We start from the raw sequence: 12369 nt of genomic DNA, 5'->3' as shown, positions 1-12369 counted from the left end.
GGTCCTCTGAATGGAGGTATGCTCTAATCTTCCACATCAACCAACATTTTAAACTATGTTCTTATGCATCATTTTAACAACTCCCTCCAAACTTTAAGGTTTTTTTTATCCCATATGCATTCTTCATGAGCAGCACTTAAAATTATCCTCCAAGCCCACCCTGGCACTCTTCTTACCTGGAATCCATGCTTTGACTCCATAAAAACTGTTTTTGCACAAACTTTTTATTTTTTTTCCTAAACTCCTAAGCAGTTTTGGGACCATGAATCTTTCTCTCAATCACACTTTCAACACTTCTTTCTACAACTGTTCTTCTTTCATGTTACATGGGAATTATGTGCAGAGTTCTATTACCTATTCTCTGATTCACAGTAAAGCAATTTGTTTAGTCATTTATGGACTTTTCCTGTTTCCCATTAATGTCAGCCTGAAAGATTCAAATGCTTTATGAACGATAAAAGAGAAAAATGCTAACTCGTCCCCAAAGATATGCATGTGTGCATCTTCATGCAAGTTCAGGAGAATTTTTAAAAAAAGAAGATGCTGGAGACCCACCACAGACCTGTGCTCTGTATTCTCCTGCAATTCACAGGAACACAGCAATGGAGACTGTAATTTCTGGTCTTTAATCCCTCTCACTAGCACTGAACAAATTGCACTGTGGTCCTAACCTTCCCCACCCAACCTTTCCTACATGGAAATTAAGTGGTGTTTCCCACAGGATATTCTAGTTTGTGTGAACTGATGTTTGTAGGACAGGCAGACAAAAAACCAGGCTGAAATATTCCAGAATTCCATTCAGCTACACATCTGCCTTGTCCAAATCTACATATTTTCTTTGATTTAGAGTGCCTAAACTGTGGTTTTGAGCTAACGACTTAACTCACGTTTTCATGCTTCATGTGTTTCAAGAGACGCAGCTCTCGGTAAGCCCGTTTGGCAAAGAGTTCAGACTGAAACGGGCGGTACAATTTCTTAATGGCCACTTTGGTACCACTTCTTCCATCGACGGCTGAGCTTTAAGAGAAAAGAAGAGTTTAGTGGGCAAGGACCGAAGCAGGTTTGCAAATCCGGCCAGCACCGGGCAGGGGCTGCATCCTGCCCCGTGCCGCCGGGCCCTCGGCCCGCAGCCGCCCGTGCCATGGGGGGAGATCACCTCCCCAGAGACCTCTGCCAGCAGCCAGCTCGCTTCGTTCGTTTAAAAGCTTGCCAGACTCTGATGAAATATAGACAATTATCAAGAGCTTTAAAGAGGAACATCTGCGGAGTAGGGAAAAAAAAAAAAAACCTAAACCAAAAATAAGACAAAAAAATCCACAAAACGCCCAAACCCACCACCAAAGCAGAGCCAAACCAAGGGGCTCGCCCCAAGGGCTACAACACCCCGGGCTTCAGGGACGCTGCCGAACCGGGGTGTCGCGGGCCGGGCTCGGCGGCCGCGGGCAGCGCTGTCCGGGAAGGGCTGGGGCAGTGCTGGGGCAGCGCTCCGGGCTCTGCTCCCTCCAGCCTCGGCTCTCCCCGGGCCGAACAGCCCGGCCCGAGGCGGCCAGGTGAACAGCGGGGCCGCCCCTTTGCCCCGCGGGGCCGACGGCACCGGGCGGGGCCAGCCGGGGTCCGGACAACAACCGGGAAAAGTTGGCAGAGAGCAACACGCCAGAGGGCCGGGCCCGGCAGCATCCCCCGAGCCGGGACTGAGGCCGCCACCCCCCGCCGGGCTGCCCCCCGCCGCCCCGCTCACCACACGGCTCCGTAGGCGCCAGACCCCACCGGATGCAGGTCCCGGTAGCGGTCCCGCACTTCCCAGAGGGTCTTGGTGATCTCCTGCCGGTAGAAGCCATTCTTGGGGGAGGACATGGCGCTGTCGACCCCCGCCGGCACACGCCGACAAAGAGCCCGGGCCGGGGCAGCGGGAGCAGCCAGCGCCGCCGAGCTGGGCTGCGCCGAGGGGCTGGGCCTGAGCGAGCGGCACCGCCCGCGCCCGCCCCGCGCAGCCCCGCCGGAGCACCGCCCGCCGCTCGGCTCCCTCGGGACACCGGCACTGGGACCGGCCCCGGCATCGGCCTCGGGATCTGCCGCGGCCCGGCAGCCTTCCCTCCCCTCCAGTCCAGGCGCCTGGGGCTGCGCTCCGCCCAGGCTGAGGGCGAAGGGCGCGGTGTCCCGGGGCGAGGAGCGTTCCCGGACGGGGAGGCAGGTGCCGAGGCTCTCGCTGTCCGTGCGAGTCCTTGCAGTGGGGACCAAACCCCTCCCGGCCGAATCTTCCCCGCCACGGTACGACCCCTCACGCCGGGTCCGTTTTGCGTTTGTGCTCAGGTTGCGGTGAGGTGCCATCGGCTGCTGCATCACAGTGTTAAGGAGTACGAGAGGCTGCAGCTGGTAGAGCTGGGAGTCCAAAAGTGAGCTTTCATATGGCCTCCGCCCTGAGACGAACAGCTGAGGGGTTCCCAGATCATCGAGGGTCACATCCAAGTTACAACAATACTTCATACAGTTAAATAAAAAACAGCACACACTTGGTTCAGGTGCTCAGAGCAAGTGGTCTTGTGCATGGAAGTGAACTGGAATGGAACTGTTGCAGCAGTGGCTTGAAATGATTGCAGTGCTGGAGTACAGACAAGAGCAACCTTCTCAGTAGCTCTGTAATAAATAGGCCTGGGCCAGCAACATATGTAAGGCAAAGACCTGGTTTAAAATAGTTCTATGTGTTCTCTGTGTGAATATAATTAAAATTCTTGTCCTTCAGGGTCTGGTAAAGCCTTTGTTTTGTTTGACTTCACCCCCGAGCAATGCTGCTGAGGTTAGATAACTCAGATTTGCTGTCACTAGAGTTCAATTTGTGGTTTAATTCTAAAGGGGCAATCTGGACAACTTTCATGGTTCCCAATGCCCTTTTGGTAGTTGCCAGGGGCTCAGTCCTTTTCGTGCCTGACTACCAGATGTGGAAGAGCTGCCCTGCCCTTCCTCCTCCCGGGGTACAGGAAGAACACAATCTTTGAACTGCCAGTCCCATGTTCTAGTGCTGCTCTCCACTGACCTGTTGGGATGTCTGGTTTAGGGACAATGGAGAGCAGCCTTCTGATATTTAGCAGTTAACATGAGACTTGTGAGAACTGTTAGATCAATAGTAGATGTTTACTTTTAAAGATCCTCTGCCCCAGGAAATTTTTTAAAATTTCTGACATCCCTTCTATTCTGTTTGCCATTCAGATTTTTACTGGTGTGATACATGGTGCAGGTAACGTGAAGCCAGCTTCCTCCTGTTTTAAACTAGTCCATTAGTTAAATTACTTTTAATGGCCATTATATATGTTTCTAATACAGAGAGGACTAGTTCTGCTTGTCATCCCTTACTTAGTTTTCCTTTATCCAGTTGTGACAAAGTAATACTTTTTTACTGCTTGCTTTTTATAGAGGCAGAAATTAGATGATTTTGATACAGTAGATAAAAGTACTAATTTAACGTCAAGTCAAGGTCGCTCTTGTGCAGACGCTGAGAATATTACAGAGCAACTTAATTTTAATTTGACAAAGTTATCTACTGCTGTTTTTCCCATGTTTTCCTTTCAAGTTAATATTTAGGCATACTTTGAAATAGATGGATGAAGTAGCCATGTAGGTCAAATATAAGACCAGCTTTCCCACCAGCTCACACATACAGGGATGGACTGGTAAACTTACTGAAAAGGAAATCAGCAATGTCATAAGAAGGGAAGCTTTGTCTAATAAACCATTCAAAATACCTATGAAGGGAATGAGGCAAGAAACTTGGCTCCATCCACAGCTGGAAGATCTCACAGCAGTGTCACAAACTGCATGAGTCCCTGCATCCTGCTAGGCTCAGCTGGATACATGGTGATGTGTTTTCCCAAAGAGTTTGCAAGGGGACTAATAGATGCTACAGCCATATCTTATTCTGGGCAATGTGTGCTTGACAGCATGGATTTAAAAAAGAATGTTATCACGTGTTTCTGCTTTGGCATATGTTTATTGTAAAGTTAATAGAAAAAAGGGATCTTGAGACATCATTAATAGAAATAATAAATGCATTAATGGTGTAAAAATTGCGCTTTTCTAATGCTCATCCATTAAGGGAAGATTTAAGAGGTATCAGAATGTGGTGGGTTTTTTTTTTAAGAGCCAACTTTTGATGTGCTGGATGATTGCCATCAGCTGCAAAGCATATGAGGTAGATGGGATGGGTACAGTACTCTTTCTAATCCCTCTGGGAACTGAGAGCTCAGTGTCCCTCCAGCCTGGAGGTGACTCTTTGGTGCTGGAACAGAAGCCCTACAAGCAAGCAGTGAGAAATCTAACCATGTTTTCCTGGGAAATCCTATATGTATGAAGTCTGGTGAGAGAGTTTGATAGCAAAGCTGCTCACCACAAACTGTCACGTGGAGATGACAAAATGGCACAGCTTTGTTTGTCAGGAGCTGAACTATGGGTGACCTTTGGGCCCTGGGTGCAGGAGTGCATCAATGTGAGCAGGGAGAGGGGACCAACACCTGATCTCCAGTCCAGGTACTGATAACGTGCAGGAAAGGAGACCATACAAAGTCCTTTGAAAAATCAAACACCTTCTCACCTTTCTGCCTGTTTATGTCTGTCTTTTAAATGATCATTTTATTCTTGATACACTAATTCACATATGAATAATTTGGCTATGTAAAATATACCTTAAATGCTAATAAAAAAAAAAATCTTGCTAAATTGTCAAAAGCTGATTGCTAGAACACTATTATTTTTAACAAGCTTTCTATATCCCCACCTTCAAAAAATACTCTATGCTCGTCTACTTAGACCTGTTGTCATGGAGGAAGTAAGTTCTTCTATTTATTACAACAAGAAGTAAAGCTTTAAAAATAGCGATTAAAAAAAAATCTCAGTTTTAATCGGAAAATACTCTTGTGCTATTTTGTCCCCACCCTTCCCCACTGGAGTCACTGCCAACTATTTTGCAACTTCTCTGATTTTGTCTCTCTGCCCCATGAGCAGGGTGTTTCAGTTCCAGTTTCTGTGACATGTAGCCCTCCTGGGGGTCTTGCCGTGTTGCAAGGTCACTCAGCCATCAGTAGAAAGGAATAAATATGCACCACTTGAGTGCTTTTTTTATTTAAAAAAATAATTAAAACTATAAGTTTCATTTTTTTCAAGAGGTCAAGTGAGAACTTACTATGTACTACTCCATTATCCCTGCTTGCTGGAGGTTGGTGAAGAGGCCAGTTCCTACCAGGGAGTAGTAGACACTTATGTATAAATCAACTACTTTTATCACTCTCCTAACTTTTTCTCCTCAGAATCCACCAAAAGGTCCTCTCCTACAATAGACTGAAGGAGTTTAATTTTTAAACTATCTTTTAAACAAAGATTGTTGCAGTATGAGATGCTGTAATCTACAGAGCAAAAAAGAACTCTTCAAGAGTTTCCAAACTTCAATACAAAGATCATATGAAAAGAGCATTAATGGATATCACTGATGGATAGCTTTACTCATTTGTCACTGCATAGTTGTGCACATCTCCTGTTTAAACCACCCAAACCATCATGGCATTCTTACCCCCATCTTACCCATCCTTCTCATTGCTGCCTTAGCTTTCTTTGTTTCCACCTCACCTGGGCAGGACAGGAGTACTGTATGTAATTTTTGGACAGAATACAATTTAACTATGGTTCTTGATTTGAGCAGTCAGGCTCAAATATAAAACAGTCATATATTATCTGAGTGCTAAACCACAGGATATTATTCTATAAGGAACAAAGTATTGCTCAGTGGAGGCTGCCAGTTATGGCAGATTTAGTGCATAGTTGTCTCAGCGCTGCCACTGTGATTCAGTATTTCTACTGTGTTCAGTATTACTTGTGATCAAATTGGAACCTAAAAGGACTGGCTAAAACCTCTGTGCTATGGTACACATCTTAATTTGTGACAGTAATTGGAGCTGGGGGACTATAGGAGTGCAGAATGAAGCATTTGTAATGTCTGCAAGATTGAAGCCTAATTGAAGAGTTTCGCTTATTATGTAGAAATTTCTGGTCTAATGGATTAAGTGTCAGATTGGTTGGGAGATCATTGTTCACATAGAAAGCTCCCAATATATTCCCTCCTTGTGAAAACTTAGACACTTTTAGGCATATCAGTTCAATATTTTATCTTTACAGTAGAAAGAGGGCAGTGGCAGCAACACTAATGTTGCTTTCTAAATCTCTTCGTTCTAGTGCTTTAAAACCCCTTACCCAGACTCATAAATTAATGACACTTGGTACTCTCATTTGTGCAAGTGTGCTGATTTTCTAAGGACCAGTGTTTGCATCCATAAACACTAGCAGCAGTAGCAGTAATGTGTGAGAAAAAAGCAGCTGCTTTTAAAGCAAATGGAAGTGTTGCTATTAATTCCTTCCTAAGGAGATTAATCTTGTCGAGGTTGAATCCCTTTCTGCTGCTAACAAAAGACATAGTTTACCCAATTTACAATGCAATTCATGAGAGCTAAATCTTTACCACTACTCATCTGTCAGGGATTTTTGGGCCAAGTCAATAATTTACAGATGTAGCAAAGGATACTTAAGTAATTTGTGCTGGAAGCTCAGTATGGTACTTTTCGGACAGATTCATCTCCGACCAGGTCCCAAGAGTGGGCAAAGTGGAGGTTTGTTTTCTTGTTATGATCCAGGAGCACATGTGACAGGAAGAAAGGAAGGAAGGAACTTTTGTATTGACTGCTTCCCATCTCTGTCAAAGTTTCTTTTGTTGCCAACATTTTGCCCTTGAAAGGGTTGTTCTCCTCCTGACCCTTAGAGTGTGCTTGCTGTGTTGGACACTGCAGCACACTGATTCTCCTTCCTCTTGCTTTCATCTGGTACACCATATCAAAAAACCACCAAGAGCACGACCTGGAACTCTGCAACAATGCTGTATAAATAATGACTCTACCTATTTATAATTATGTATTTCTTTTTATATATCAGTATTGATTACCTATTTTCCTATTTTTCCCCCCTTCATAAATTTTCAAAATTGCTAGTAACTGTGCTGTTTCAGACTCAAGTAGCCACTTTGTATCTTCAGGGTATGGCACATGATATCCTCTAAAACAGTGCTTTTCCTCTAAACCATCCTTGGTTTTTCTTTCCATTGGTCCATTGTAGATTAAAGACTTTTTTTATTCCTGTCTGCTTTGGCTGTGTTGTATCAATTTCTGTCTCTGGGTTTCAGTGCTGATGAGGTAAAGAGCTTAAAAAATAAAGATGCAGATTCTAAAAGTGCAGTGTATACTTAGGCATGTCAAAAGAATGAGATGCATGCAAAAGATTTTCCTTTTGCAAGACCTTTTGCTGCCAGTGATGATAAAATTACTAGACTTGGTGTTGCACTAACCCTGATTATATACTGAGATAATAAATACTAGAAGTGATTTCAATTCACTAGGTGGATGGACAACAAGCTCTTGTGACTGAAAGCTGAAATTAGATAAATTCAGATTAAAAGTAAATTGCTACCAACGTCGGTAATTGACCAGAGAAAGCCCTTGGACAGCTGTGTTCTTCCCACTGGAAGTCTGAGCTGCCTCCTCCACGACAAAGCCCAGCCATGCTCCTCCGAGCTTCCCCTCTGTGCTTTGCAGGTGGCCAGGGATGAGAGTACCCTAATTTAGTGTGGGCTAAAACCTACGCTGCTCTCCTCAAGCATACATACAATGTATAGAGCACCTACAAAGGCATGACTGTGCTACTGAAAGGAAGAGTGCTGTCAGGAGATTAATCCCCAGTGTTTAAGCAGGCAACACTACAAGTTTTGCAAATAACATTTGGGCCATGTAATCAATGCCTTCAGTAAACACATTTTTAGCAAATACATTTTTATAAAAGCTTTATATTTACTTACTTTTAAAAATTTACTTTTAAGCCATCTGCCTCACCCAGCCTGACAAAGCCCTCACTCCTTTGTATTTACCTCCATCTGCCTGTTGGTTGATGTTTTCTTCCATCTGTGTTCGAATGATAAGCATTGTTAGTGCTAAGCTTTCCACCTTTCTGTCCTATTAGGGTACTGGCTTTCCAATTACCCTCTCCTGCTGTTGTAAACTGATAAAGTTACCAAATTGTAGTCTCATGTTGGATTGCCACAAGGGAGTTGATTACTTACTCTAGAAAAATACTTTAATTATTGGTTTTTGAGGTCTAAGTAATTGCCTTCATTTTGCACATCTAGGAAAAAGATGTCTGTCTCCCTACTGTTTTTCTTGACATTAAAATGAGATGATTTACAGGTTTTGATGGTAATTCATTAAAAAGGGCTATTGTTGCCCATTACTGTCACCTTTGATTAGTTTAAATATGGCTATGACCATATTCTTCCTACATAATTTATCTCCTAGGAAAAAATTGCATCTCTGAATGTCAGAGAAAATATTCAGAGGAATATTCAGAGCTGCCAGAAGAAAAAATTTTGGAAGCAGCATAAAACTTTCTACCTCAAGTGGCAGAGCTATGGCAGCCAGCTTTATGCATCCTTTGAAGCATTTGACAATGGCTACCCTCAGAGCCAGGAAACCAGATTTAACAAATGAAAGGACAAAGCCCATAATAAATCAATTGTTGTCAGACAGAAAAAGCTCTTGTGAAATCTCTTTTCTTCATCCTTGCCCTTCCAACTGAAATGGAGCTGCCAAATAGGCTTGTAAGCTCAGTATCAGATTTCAGAAAAAATAAAGCACTGAGCTACTTAATTGGCAAACAAATTTTAAAAACAAAGTTTAAGATATGACTGAGTGAATATTTTCATTATGTAGTCAGACGAATAGTTCAAAGATTTAGAACGTTTTCACCTATTTTAGTCAGCGTGAAATTCAGTTACTGCATGCTCATTACAGGCCTCATCCAGCTTCACAGGAAGCCAAAGTAATGATGGCTGACAGCACTTCAGCCAAGAAATCCATGCAGGCATTTACTTTCAGATTAACATGCCCTGGGGAAAGGTGGATACAAGTGGCTGCATATCATGAGATGCAAGTATTGGATAACTGGTCAACATTACCAAAACAGTCTATCACTTAGTTCACAAATTAGAAGCATATTTTCTAGATAGAATGCCTATTTCTATTACTGAAAAAAAATCAAAGTTCTTGGACTTGATTTTTTGTTTTTAAATCTGTTTATTTAGAAAAAACCCTTTCTTTTTACATAGAAAAGATACAGAGGAAAGTAAATGCAGTAGAATCCATTACCTTATACAACTGCTATACAACTGAATATTAATAACAAAAGTTTCAGGAAACCTAAATATTCTAAAAAGCCACCTCCAAAATAAGACTCTGACAGAGCAAGAACAAGACACAAGTTAAACAATTAACAGCTGTGAATCACAAATATGTAGAAAGGCACAGCCAATACAAGAGGCCTTGTGCCAAAAGGATGTTCCCTTTACAGTATTATGCACGTTATGTTCCAGTATACAGTATAATGGAGGAATCATATACATTTAATTCTTTAAAAAATCTCAGTATTTAATGTATCCTGCAATTCTTTATTTCTTTTTCCAACTTTTCAGAGTCAGAAAACCTTTAAAATTTTGCTTAAGAAGAAACTCCAATGAGGAATGTTAAATTCTTGATTCTCCTTCTTTTGTCATGTCTTCCAATGGTCATTATTAGATTACCTTCCCAAAGATTTTGTGAAAGAAAATAAGACAATGTGGAATATTTAATTCAAAGCTGTGAACTGAACTGAGCACTCCTGACTTGCCATTTGTGACAGCCTTTGCTGAAGCTTGCAGAAGTCTACAGAGTTCTGCTGCAGTACCTTCACAGCACCTTCCTGTAAACCCAGCAAATTCACCAACAGTCCAGCAATGGCATGGTGAGGAACACCATTGGGAAGTAAAACTATCTCACAAATGGGTATAATGCAGATTAAAAAATATATGTGGGAAATAATGAGAACAGACACTTGAATGGCAAGAGAAGAGAAAGATTTATTTTTACTGACTTTCAGCAGGTGTTAAGTTTGCTTGAGAGACATCCAGTACATGTGTAAGACCACCACATATATGACTACATATGCATATTCTGTCTATCTCACTACCACACCCTCTCTTCATAAAGGCACTAACTATAAATAGTACGAAAAAAGACAGATAAAATGCCACCAGAAAAAAAAAGAAAAACTGATTGCTTGTATGGACTTCTTGTTTATGTTTGTATACATTCATGCTTTAAATGTACAATTTCAAAATTAATTTAAAAGGTCACCTTTATTTTGGCAATACAACTGATGAAATGAAACATGCAGAACACACAGCTTGACAGAACTCAGTGCATAATTTTGTCAGAATGAAGCAGTTCTTTACCACCCTTTGTGAGTTGGGAATACATTCATATTACAAGGCAAACCCTCCCCCCACCCAAAACAGGCAACATCTGACTTCTCCTTAATGCATCTGTTTTTCCACATCTCCTCCAACATCTTTGGATAGTAAAATCTATGTCTGACCACAGGTTAAATTGTAGGGTTATATTTTAACAGTCTTCATAGTGCAGCAAGGCAAGACAGAGCTGCCTGTATTCACTGTTCTATTTCCAGGCTGTCCATTTTTAAGTCGGGTGGTTTAAAGCTATTCACTTCTTCATAGGTAAGTTCTGTAGAGGAAAAGAGAAGGATTAGGTGATATTTTCTTCAAAAGAAAAATATTCCAGACAAAACAGTTCTACAGATACACGTGACTTGTACTTTGTATTTCCATCTTTTTTAGCATCCAATAATAGACTGAATTCACTAGGAATCCTCCTTTGAACCTCAGATTACAAATTAGACTCACAAATACTGTTATTGTACAACGTGACTGTCCCCTTCAACTAATTACTAAAACACACAAGCCCTGAAATGAAAACATCAATTACGCTGTCAGATGACCTGCCAAAATGATGTAATAAAAGGCAATATGTAATGGAAAATGGAATCTTTAATGTAAAATGTAAGTTAAAATGTACACTTTTAACTGTGGAGAACAATCTTTATCATCTCTTAGTCAATTGCCTTCAATTATATATCATTTGCAATTCTGTGCTAATTCTTTGGGATCCTGGTTGGTTTTTCTGTTGATTTCTTTTTAATATTTTACTGTAGCTGACTTCATTTTACGGTACTCTGAAAAAAATTTTCTTTTTCTCTTAGAAGCATGTAACAGCTTTCATCAGGAAATTTTACTTCAGGTTCTGTTTTCCAAAGACTGATGTTTAAGTCATATCGAACATATGCCTATTAGCTTGTTTATTAAGTAACTCTGTCTGAGACAGCTCCTATGCCTGCAAGCACACCTAGGACTCCTCTTAAAAAGTATGTAAAAAATCTTGGGACTGAATCTTGCTTATGCTCTGGTTGTGTTATGCTGTACTACTGTGTACAGTGATGTGTGTGCCAGTTTCAGTGAGGGATTTCTCTAAAGGAAATTCTGTGTGCAGAGCTCCAGGCATTGGAGGATTTGTTAGGTGGCTTTGATTGACTGACTTATGACTATTACATAGAATTACAGGCAGCGAGGGAGGAGCTGCAGCTGACTGAACTTGGAGAAGCCAGTGTCCTCACAACTCAGACACCTGGAACTATATTAGAAATTATTCTCACTGGCTCTGTGGTTTATGTTTATGAAGCTCTTTACTCACTTCTCACTGCACCTACTCAGCAGAGATATGTGCAACTGGAGCAACATCTAAGCAGAGAACGTATAGCATTCAACTCGGAATAGCATACTCTTGGGCTCTAAAATTTTGAAATCTTTTTTAACTGATTAAACATGTCAATAAGAAATCTATGAGCTTGGGCTGCAAGCCTCAGTAGTGTGCAATGGAGGCCAAGAAAACTCTGAAGTGCATGATGTATAAGACAGTGTCTGAAGTCTCGTTACTTTGGTGCTCAGTCCCTTGAAATCAGGCACCACTGATTTTTAACTTGAACAGAAAAAGAGCAGAAACATGCCATTGACATCTTGAGAAATTACATCAATATTTCATCAACACTACAAATGTTTTATGTCATCTTACTTAAATGTGGCACATGCTGTACTTGAAAATAAAAGGTTTATTCCCCAAGATAAAAACATGGCCAGAGGGAAGAAAGAAAAGCAGCAAACCTGCTGTGCGAGTTTGGAGAATTTTGTCTCAGGCCTTTTTTTAAACCTGAATAAAGAAAGAATTTGACCTGTAGTTTCTCAAGGTCAATGATGTAAAAAAATTATACATGATAAATTCAATGATAAATAATATGATACTGCCCTTTCAAGAGAATTCAACTTCATATCCTCATTTCAGTTTAGAAAGTGTTAAGCTAAGATTGTTCCTGAAATAATTTCAATGGAGTTTCATCACAAACAGAAATCCG

At 41.5% G+C, this 12369-nt stretch overlaps 2 protein-coding genes across 2 annotated transcripts in view; both read right to left on the bottom strand.

Annotated features, from left to right (window-relative positions):
- Nucleotides 1–1902, bottom strand: part of MAPK12 (mitogen-activated protein kinase 12) — a 33238-nt gene extending 31336 nt beyond the window's left edge. Inside the window, exons 1-2 of the mRNA XM_014877763.2 lie at nucleotides 1739–1902; nucleotides 888–1017 (exon numbers count right to left, since the gene is read on the bottom strand). Coding sequence (XP_014733249.2) covers nucleotides 888–1017; nucleotides 1739–1854 — 246 coding nt within the window. The 5' untranslated portion in view covers nucleotides 1855–1902. The remainder of the gene's footprint in view (nucleotides 1–887; nucleotides 1018–1738) is intronic.
- Nucleotides 1903–9947: 8045 nt separating this feature from the next.
- MAPK11 (mitogen-activated protein kinase 11) overlaps nucleotides 9948–12369 on the bottom strand; it is a 29760-nt gene continuing 27338 nt past the window's right edge. Inside the window, exon 12 of the mRNA XM_014877765.2 lies at nucleotides 9948–10631. Within this exon, the coding sequence (XP_014733251.1) occupies nucleotides 10558–10631 (74 nt within the window). The 3' untranslated portion in view covers nucleotides 9948–10557. The remainder of the gene's footprint in view (nucleotides 10632–12369) is intronic.

Source organism: Sturnus vulgaris, chromosome 5 (assembly GCF_052056855.1).
Source record: "Sturnus vulgaris isolate bStuVul1 chromosome 5, bStuVul1.hap1, whole genome shotgun sequence".
Taxonomy (NCBI): Eukaryota; Metazoa; Chordata; class Aves; order Passeriformes; family Sturnidae; genus Sturnus; species Sturnus vulgaris.
This window is presented reverse-complemented; position numbering and strand designations above follow the sequence as displayed.